The following is a 10696-nucleotide window of genomic DNA, read 5'->3' as shown; positions in this document are numbered from 1 at the left end:
TACACAAAATCACCAAAAAGAATGAAAAAGTACATAAAAGGAGATAGGATGGTAATTGAAATGACTGTGAAAGAGACATAATTTTGCAATGTAGTCTGGGAGCAGATGAAACTTCAATTTTCTAAGTCTTGTGCAAATAAAGGTGGCTTATATTGCAGACACAAAACCCTACAACTTTCTAAAGTGATTTTTTTTTTCTGAAATATTTAGAACAGTTACAACTCACAATACTATATCTGATTACTTCACTGCATCCAATGCACTTCATGTCACACAAAACCTATAAAGTTTTTTAGCAAATGAGAAAAAATAAAGTAAATCAAACCTTGAGAAACCCAGAAGCATTAGGTCATGTATTTCAGAAAAGCTTGGCTAAAAATCTGAAACTTTTATGTTTCCTCTCAGGACTTGTTTCTACTGCCAGTCACCAAGACAAAACCAAGTTGAATCGCATTACTGCCAAACTATAATCAATTTCTAACTGTACCTGGGGAGAAAAACCACTAATGATAAGCTGTATTTCCTAAGTGAAAAACAGTTGTCCCCTTGATAATGAGGTTGAATGTTGTATTTATTCTGTATTTATGCTGGCATTCAGCATCCCTGATCATACTTTTGCTCTGGAAAGAAAGCTATTTTTAGCACTCACTTCTGAGAAATAAGGCTCACCTTAAAAGCTCCTAAACTGAATAAAGCCCTGCAAGGCTAATCAATAATGAGACAGACTTGAGGAAAAAATATGGCTCGAAAACAGCATATTTATATTTTATTTTATAAAAATTAGTATTTCAACAGAAAAAGTTACTATCCGGGTGATCTGTGAAAATTTTACATGTGCCCTGGTCATTGTGGCAATTCTATTTGAGTCTTATGTTTTCTGCAGAGAACAGCAAACATCAAACATGGTAGCTGACATGAGTATCAGTGTTTTTAAAAAAAACACCTGTCCACAGAAGTCCTTTATAGGATCATATAGCTATTTCTTTGCATAAGTGATTTTCATGGCATGAGATGGAGTGATCTTGAATCCTTGGAGAGCGTCTCGAGCAGCCCCTGCTTGGTTCTCATTTTCAAACTCCACAAATGCGATGTCATGGCGCCCTGGCACTAAGCGTACTTCTTTGAATCCGGGAAACCTTTAAAATAAAGTGAGAGTCAAAAAATACTCCTTACCTCAATAATACAGCTCTCTTCAGTAGCTTCTTATCAGAAGCATCTACTAGTGCAATAGTTATTGCTAATGGAAGATTTAAATTGAAGGGTTTTACATGTTCGATCCTTAGAACTATGTCTCAATTAAGAAATATTATGTGGAAGCAGTTTAATTAGAGCTGCACACATACAGAAGCAATCTAACTAGCTTTAAAACGGCTCCTGCTGTCCTACAGACTTTAGTATTACAGTCACCAGCTTGAATCCAATGCAAATTGATAGCAGATAAACCACACAATCAAAACCAGCTACGAAAAAGATCAGATTTGCTTTCTGAACCAAGTCATCAGAACCAACATCTGTAACCTTGGCAGTAAGGCTAACAGATAAAATACCTTCAGAAGAAACCCTCATTGCTAAGAAGTGAGCTTGTTAACTGAGAAAAATCACACAGGTTACAGAAGAATTCAAAGGAGAAATAATTTCTATTCAAAACTTACTGATTAAATAACATGGACAGCATCATCTCATTTGTTTCCTCAGGCAAATTATTCAGGAAAAGGATATAGTTTGGTGGGTTATCAGGCACCTGCAACAACAGAAGATCAAAGCTCAGAAGACTATACATAGTTGCATACAGTTCCTTTGCATCTGTCTGCATGATTATTTGAACTAAGACTCACATTCCTTTAGTTCTGCTCATAACATTCTATCTGGGCTTCACCACACCTTTATCAATATGCAGACAGAGCCCCTTCATTCTTTTACACACATATATTAATTTGGAGAGGTTCTTACTTCCACGAAAATCACAATACCATACTGTCTTAGATGTCACATTTAAACTCAACTAGTCAAGAGCTGACACTGCAGTACTCTCTGCACCCAGGTGCCACAGCAGTGGTTGCAGTGCTATTCAAGACACCTGTAAGGCAGTGGTAGAATGTATGAAGGACTCACATCCTTCCAGAAAGCAGAGGGTAGCCAAGCCCTGTTTACCTGCAGTACAAACAAAATACTGAGTATCTCTGGGCAATCAAAACTCACAAAATTCACATGGTTTTATTACAGAGCTCAATTAAAATGTAATTAGAAACCCCTTTAGATTTAGAGCTTTAGTCTTGTAACAGATTAGCCTGCTAATATGAATTTGTAGCCACTCACCACAGACAAGGCTGAGTAGTCATCTGCTGATACTGAAATCTTCAAGTCATCAAGTAAACTATAAATAAACTGGACACCCCAACTTCAAACATCTTCAAAGCAGTGACAAATAAAAAGCCTCAGCAGAACAATCTCCTTCTACTGATGGAAATATTCTAGGTAGTGCCATTAGGAAATAAACTTCTGATGTTCAAAAAAATACCCAAACACTCAGTGCTGTGCTTTGAGGCAAACTGACATGCACATATTGTGCCTGAAAATCCAGGGAGAAGGACCTTTTCCCCTGTTGATTATGTATGCAGTGGCAGTACTCAAGAAAGATGCAGGGCAGGGCAGACCAAGATATTCTTCTATGGTACTTGCTCTCCTGTAAATCCTGGCTCTTTACCACTTTCACTTCTAACATGAATCATTTAGAAGGTCACTGAGCAGACAAGATGAATGAAGTGTAGGGAGCTGTTCCTACATCTCCACACAATCCTTTGGAAAGTAAGACACTTGTGAGAAAAAGGAAGAAGTGAGCAGAGAACCCTCAAACTCCTGAAATAAGGCTTCTAGGCAGATATTTTGGCATCCCATGTTGTCCTCCTTTTCTTTATCTGCTGCCAGAAAAAAGTAAGCTAAAGGGAACCTATGAGCAATGGAAAAAAAAAAATTAAGAATCCTTCAACTGATACTAAGCACAGTCCAAATTTAAGAATCCAGTATGATTTTGTAATAGTGCTGTTTTCTGTATAGTAATAAGAAACTGCAGATTTTCATTTCCTGTCAACCAGATATAGTAAAAAGGGATTTGTTTTGTTTGTTTACTGTCATGTAGCTGTTAGACAAATATCTCATAGGACAAAAATAAAGCTGTAAAATAAATCCTCACATTTCCATGTGTAACAAACTATTATTCATAGAGAATAATTATAAACATTAGTGCTTTTAGTGATAAAAATAAAAAGCATTACCTGATTCTGTGGTGTAGTCCCTGAGGCACTGGCTGAATTCTGTGTTGCTCCCTAGCAAGTAAGTACAAAATAGTTTTACAAAGGTGTTCCATTAGAAATAACCAAGCACATATCACCATGTTTCTCTACAATTCAAGACATATGTTAAAGGTTTTTTTGAGCTGCAATCCAAGAACATTTGGGTGCCTATGAGACACTTCTCAAAGGGAACAAATCCCGTGAATTTTGCTTGGCTCCAAAACCAGGCAAGCAAAAGAAATAACATCAGTACTACCTGATCAATCTAATGGCTGAGTCAAGTATTTCTCCACATTACAGAATTTTACTTAGTAGACAGGAGAAAGTAGTTTTGAAAATGAAGGCCTAGACAAGTATCCTGGTTTCACCTGGGATAGAATTAATTTTCTTCTTAGTACAGTGTGGTTTGAATTTATTATGAGAGTAACACTGATAACGAACTGATGTTTTGGTTGTTGATAACAAGTGATTGTTTGTATCAAGGACTTTCCAGTTTCACATGCTCTGCTAGTGAGTAGGCGCACAAGAAGCCAGGAGGGAGCCAGGAAAGCTGACCAAAACTGTCCAAAGGCACATTCCATAGTACAGAATATCATGTCCACTATATAAACTCGGGGGATCCGGTCAGGTGTTTTGATGTTTTCTGCTATACTCCAGCACAAAAGCTACTAAGTGTTGTTACTTTAGACAAACCAACCCTTAGTGGAGATAAATTCCAACCTAATTCCTGTTAATCTAACATGGAACATGTAATATCTAACATAAATGAATTCTCTTGTTCTCATTTACTATTCTTCTGTCCTTATTAGGCAACATGGAATTAAACCACTGAAGAGAAGAGCTGGTTGAGCACTTGAAGCCAGTACTAAAGATAAGCCCATTCTCCTTTTTTTTCCTTTTCTTAAGAGGCTAGTTTCTATTTTGGTTTGTTGTACGTTTGCCCTCCATCTTTATTTTCATCTGATAATAACAAAGGAGGATAAAAAAAGGAACAGCAAGGCTACATAACCAGCTCCCTCTCCTTCAACTTCTAGTAAATGCTCAAGAGCTCTAGATAACCCACAGACCCCAATTTAGGGAGTTGAAAAGCAACAAAAGACAATATCAAGTCTTAAAAGAATTATTTAGAATAGCTTTTGTGCAGTTTTTTTTTTTTTTTTTTATGGAGGTTTTTTTTTTTTGTTTGTTTGCTTGGTTTGTTTGTTTGTCTGTTTGGGGTTTTGTGGTTTTTTGGGGTTTTTTTTCTGAACAGAGAAGCAGCTTACCTGGATAACCTTTTTATTTGGTGCATTTGCTGACTGTTCCAGAGTTTTAGCTTTTTTCTTTTCCTTTCTTTTTTCCTTATCAGCAAAAGTCCCACGCATTTTAGAGATGATATCGGAGTCTGTTTTTGCATACTGAATACGCTTTTTAAAAGAAAAAAGAAAAACAGAGTATATTCTACAGGTAATAATGCAGAACATTTTGCACCACTTACATGAACTGTGTGTTTACACTTTTTTTTTGCAGAACCTTTTTATACTAGTAACATTGTTAAAAAGTGTAGGTACACTTAGAAAGTAACTAATTCTCATAGTTTTTTCTGAACACAATTACAGAAGTCTAAGAAAAAACCCTAATATGCAAATTACTAATTTTAGTTCATTGAAATCAGAACTCTATTTTATCTAACAACAACTTTTTAACATCTGTCAAGGCAGCACCTACAGAGAGATACAGTTGAGCTACACAGAGAACAACTGAGAAAATCGGCACTAGCTTCTATTAAAACTGTGAGTTTTCAGTCCCATTTTAAAGGAAGTTAAATTTTAAAGTGATTTCTCAGATTTCTGCAGAAACGTAAATTCAGCAAAACCCAAACTTCCTAAACAGAAAAGGCAAGTATTCACCTCAATCCCAACAGGACTGCATAAATGCTGCTGTTCTTTTGACAAAGGCCTCCTACAGCTGAAGGTTAAGCAGATGCAGGTATAACTATACCAGTGTGCAACATTATTATTTATGCATACAATCTTATTGTTTTTCCTATCAGAGACTACCTCAATACAAAACTACACAACAGCTTAAGATTATCTTAATGCTTTTGTTTAGCGCTTAGAGTATACGTGCTGCAGGCAATGTTCAAAGATGGAAGTACATTTGAAAGCTTATGAAGCCTCAATCCTTTTACTTCTTATTGAGTTCTACTGAGCACAAAACTCCTTAAGGATAAATGGCGGACTGAGTTTGCAAAATTCTGTGTTAAGGATTTAATTAGAGAATCTGAAGGTGTTAAGGCAAATAAATAGCTTGCGGCTCAGCAGCACAACTGTCACTGCTCAAAGCCATAAGCTGAGAGCCAGTAGAATTGTACCCATCTATTGCTGAAGTCATGGTCCATTTGCATGTATTGTTACACCTTACCAACAGCCGCAGAATTAAGAGGTGCTTAACTGTCCAAGCAGACAAGAACAAAGCAGGTCAACTGTGCTGCTCTGCATACCATGAAGCACATTACTAAATCATGTTCTATCAACCAGCACTGTATTTACTGAAGTACTGAACTTTACTAAAGTTATTCTGAAGTACAGCTACTTGGTTTGGTGATCTACTGTCAAGCAGAACTAGCCATCAATTTAAAAAAGAAAAAATCAATGGTCACATCTGGAAAGCAAACGGGAGATCTTCACCCTTCTCACTGTTACCTCAAAAAGGAAGCATCACATTCTAGCTATACATTACCAATCTAAGAGTAGTTAATGTTACTCTACATAAAGTAATTGAAAACTAATCTAATTGCAATAATATTTCAGAATTCATTTAATTGGTTCAATGGAAGACATGATGAGTAAAATGAAAGTATTTAAGATCTTAAAAACTTTAATCCAGCATAGAAAAACAAAAAGTCCCCCATGTTAAGTTCAAAGTGTGTGCGTTGTAACTGCAGTCTCTTCAGCATCCCTCCAGCTTGCACAAATGTAGATACTCATCAGGATGTGACCGGAGCAATCCTTTGGTAACAACTACATAGGAGAGGTCATTCCCAAGGTGCAAGTACCAAAAACACTGTATCACACCATCAGGGTATTTTTCTTCTGTACAAAGGTAACAAAATAGCTTACCATTGGTTTCCCATAAAACGGAAAGCCTTGTAGCTGTCTCAAAGCATTGGTAGATGATCCAAGTTCTTTAAATATAACAAATGCCTGTCCTCTCATCTTCATAGTTTTTAAAGCCACAATGTCGACCACATGACCAAACTGTGAGAACAACGCATACAGGGACCTCTTCAGCTCTGGGGACCAAGGGAGAAAACAGATTATAACAGGTTATGTGCAAACTTCCACTTCTACTGAGTCTGCTGTCCTATGGGAACAATGTTTTTTAGAAGCTTTAGCTCACACAGCGAGTACATGAGTTTGTCAAAACTGTTACATCATTACAAGTTTATTTGTCCAGGTTTTGTAAACTAGTGTGCAACATTCCGTTTCATACCTCAAGGATTCAGGTAGTGAAGAAGTTGTAATGCCATCCATTCTACCATTCCAAGGGAATCACAATTACATAAAGGTATGCAAAAACGTATTTTCATACAGGTATATGCACACACAAGTATGATGCGTAACAGCCATCTCGGACTGATCAGAAAATCAAAACTGAAACAAGTAGCAGTAAAGAGATATGATGCAAAACAAGAATGCAGAAAAATAGGCTAAAAGGCTAAAAAAAGTTGGAAATTTTGGTTGTAACCATTTAATCAATTTTCTCACCCATATTCTGGATCCAAATTATTTTTGTATGAGACTACTGCAGCTTATGGATTTATTTTAATTATCTACCATTACCTGAATACATGCCAAATTAAACCTTAGTACTATCCAAATCAAGCTAAATAAATAATAGGTACTGTGTAATCATTCTAACACAAAACCCTTACATTTTAACTATTTTAGCAATATAAGAATGCTGTCTCTTCTTTATTGATATGGAGACTAGGTAATATCAGTCCACTGTCATTTTCTCCACCTGCTCCTGACTAACTATATTAACTACACTTTTTTTTATTAAAAAAAGGTGTTCTATCAAAACACTTTCCCTAAAAATTACTTTAAGACCTGTATTAAAACAGAAAGTAATTTGTAATCTTAACAGGTAGTCTAAGACCCTACGAGATTTAACAAGACCAAGTGCAAGGTGCTAAACCTGGGTCAGGGCAACCCCCAGTATCAACCCAGGCTGAGGGATGGACAGATGGAGAGCAGCACTGAGAAAGACTTGGGGTGATGGTGGAGAAGGGGCTGGACGTGCGTACTCACAGCCCAGAAACCAACCATGTCCTGGGCTGCATCCAAAGCAGAGTGGGCAGCACCCTATGAGGGAAGGGATTCTGCCCCGTTCGGGTGAGACCCCACTTGCAGAGCTGCATCCAGATCTGGGGTGCGCAGCACAGGAAGGACATGGAGCTGTGGGTGCAAGGCCAGGAGACCACCAAGTTGATTAGAGGGATGGAGCACCTCTCCTATGAGGAAAGGCTGAGAGATCTGGGGCTGTTCAGCCTGGAAAAGAGAAGACTTAGGAGTGATCTTTGGCCTTCCAGTACCTGAAGGGAGCCTACAAGATGGAGAAGGACTATATACAAGGGCTTGGAGCGACAGGACAAGGGGTAATGACTTCAAACTGAGAGGAGGCTTAGATGTAATACTGGGAAAATATCCTTTACTGTCAGGGTGGTGAGGCACTGGAACAGGCTTCCCAGAGAGGCTGTGGACTCCCCATCGCTAAAAGCGTTCAAGACTGGGCTGTAGGGAGATCTCAGCAACCTGATCTAGTGGGAGGTGAATTTGTTTGCTTTAGCTACTGTTTCATTACAAGAAAGCGTTTGCCCAGAGCTTGGATAATGATCTCCTGCTCAGCACTTCAGAGACCTCCGGGAGCTCCTAAAAGCCCCTTTGTAACACAAGTGCCGTGTGCAAGTGAATGACCAGGCTTCACTGGACAACCAGAAGCGATCGGCAGCCATTTGTACCTTCCTTCTTGATCTTGTCATTGATATTGTTGATGTAGATGGTGTGGTTCGGCCTGATGTCCATTCTCGGCGGCACCCGCGAAATGCCTGCGGGCAGAGCACACAGGAGAAGCGTTAGCGAACCCCCGGCCGCGACAGCTGCCAACGCCGGCGACACCTCACAACCCCGAGCAGCGGCACCGCGAGTGGGGGGCGGCTTGTCTGTCTATGTCTGCCCGCCCGCAGGCCACACACCCGCCCCGCTCCGGCCCTTTCCGGGCGGAAGAGGGCTGCGACGGCAGGACAGGAACTCCAGAGAAGAAGCCCCGAGCCAGCCCCTTCTTGCTCTCACCTGGATCTCAGATCCTGGACCCCGGGTCCCAGAGCCCCTCACCTCCCTTCCCCTGTCCGGCCTCCGCTCTCGATGGCGGCCTACGCTTCCCGCCCTGCCGGGACGCAGCGCAGGCGGCAAAGCCACTGCCAGAGCAGTCGATGCGCCGAATGCCGATAGCGCCGATGGGGAGCGGCGGGTTGCGCGCGGCCCGAGAGCAGCGGGATGAAAGTGTTGTACGGGAAAAACGCCAATCGCTTGTTTTTAAAATTTTAAAAGTTTAGTAGTAATAAAATGGTTATAAAAATAGTAATACAATTAGAGTAATAATAATTTGGACAATTTGAATTGGGACAATATGAGACAATAGAGACAAAGAGTTACGGACGTCCGGGTACGTTTTTCTGGGCAGCACAAGCCCGAAAAAGGACGCACGTTAACAGAGGATTAACCTTTAAAAACAATAGCTTGTTGCATATTCATACACCTCATACATGATGCATAAATTCCACTCAAATACAGGATTCTCTCTGGTCATCGTCAACTTCTTCCTCATAAGCCAAACGGCGTCATCCTCTGCTGCGAGGCGGGAAGAAGTTAGTTTCTTTTGATAGTGGAGCAATAAATTCCCTTTCTCTGAAAGATTTAAGTGTGCTGTGACTGCTATCTCAGTGCGAGTCCTTTCTTCAGAAAAAAAAGTATCCTACATAGAATAGTTTCTATTTTAACATTTTGTTATAACCTAAAACTATGTTTATCACACTACTTCAAAGAATTAATACAGCATTCCTTTCTAACACAACACATATAATATTCATTTTATATGTGAAAAACGCCAATCACTTGGTTTTAAATTTTTTAAAAGTTTAATAGTAATAAAATAGTTATAAAAAGAGTAACACAATTAGAGTAATAAGAATTTGGACAAATTGAATTAAGACAATATGAAACAATAAAAACAAAGAGTTACGGACGTCCGGGTACCTTTTTCTGGGCATCAGGAGCCCGGAAAAAGGACACCCGTTAACAAAGGATTAACCCTTAAGAACAATAGCCTGTTGCATATTCATACACTTCATACATGATGCATAAATTCCATTCAAACACAGGATTCTGTCTGGTCAGTGTCAACTTCTTCCTTCTAATCCGAACAGCGCCTCCAAGCCGGGAAGAAGTTTGTTTCTTCTGATAAGAAGGCAATAAATTCCCTTTCTCTGAAAGATCTAGGTGTCCTGTGGCTGTTATCTCGCTGCAAGCCCTTTCTGTTAAACAAAGCATCCTACATAGCATCATTTCTATTTTAACAATTTTTAGAACCTAAAACTATATTTAACACAGTACTTAGGAAAATTAATACAGCATTATTTTCTAACACAACACATATAATATTCATTTTAATATTTGCAAAAAGCCAATCATAAAATACATGCATTTTTCACAATCCCCACTCTTATTCTTTGTAAATCATTTGGCTTGAGCAATATTTTTTTATCTACTTGCATCTTCTGGACTATGCTGGCAAAATAAAACAGGGGATTACACAAGTAAGTAATATAAAAACAGTTGTAACACAAAATGAAAATATCTTAATTTCTTCTAATACATCACCCCACCAGCTAGATTTTAACATTGCTCTCTAATTTTTGGACTGGTACCTGGGTTATTATATGCATATATATTTTTTTCTTTGATTTCTTTTGCTTTTGCTAAAATGACTTTTCTGTGGTCATCAATTTTCAACAATCTGATATATTGAACTTTCTACAAACACCCCCTTCTTTGGCCAATAAATAGTCTAAAGCCAACCTATTCTGATACCCTACAGTTTTTGTTTGGCTTAGCTGACTTAATATTAACTCTAATGCCTGGGCAGCCTTATTTGCTACCATTTCTGTGACTGCTTGGAGTCTTGTAATACAATTCAACAGATAATTTGGAGTCAATACAGAGTTAGATTGCTGTGCTGGTTTTAGCTTTTCGTTTATTATTTGTTCTTTACGAAATCTTGAACCGTATCTTCAAGATTGAATTTAAAACAAATCCATCTCTCTCCTTTTGGACATTCAGTTCTAAATCTATTACCACTTTTTC

At 38.6% G+C, this 10696-nt stretch overlaps 1 protein-coding gene across 2 annotated transcripts; it reads right to left on the bottom strand.

The window, feature by feature from the left end:
- Nucleotides 1-738: 738 nt before the first annotated feature.
- Nucleotides 739-8733, bottom strand: LOC134416074 (U2 small nuclear ribonucleoprotein B''). Of its 2 annotated transcripts, none has more exons than XM_063152270.1 (7): nucleotides 8627-8733; nucleotides 8296-8382; nucleotides 6392-6564; nucleotides 4556-4696; nucleotides 3273-3323; nucleotides 1653-1741; nucleotides 739-1136 (listed from the first exon to the last, which is right to left on the bottom strand). In XM_063152270.1, the coding sequence occupies exons 2-7, from the start codon at nucleotides 8357-8359 to the stop codon at nucleotides 977-979; spliced, it is 678 nt and encodes a 225-aa protein (XP_063008340.1). In that variant the 5' UTR covers nucleotides 8360-8382; nucleotides 8627-8733; the 3' UTR covers nucleotides 739-976. The 2 variants fall into 2 exon arrangements, with proteins under 2 accessions (XP_063008340.1, XP_063008341.1); XM_063152271.1 differs by having other exon boundaries at nucleotides 8669-8731.
- Nucleotides 8734-10696: the final 1963 nt, after the last annotated feature.

This window comes from Melospiza melodia, chromosome 3, assembly GCF_035770615.1.
Source record: "Melospiza melodia melodia isolate bMelMel2 chromosome 3, bMelMel2.pri, whole genome shotgun sequence".
Classification (NCBI taxonomy): Eukaryota; Metazoa; Chordata; class Aves; order Passeriformes; family Passerellidae; genus Melospiza; species Melospiza melodia.
Note: the sequence above shows the minus strand (reverse complement) of the source record. Positions and strands in the feature narration are given on the sequence as shown.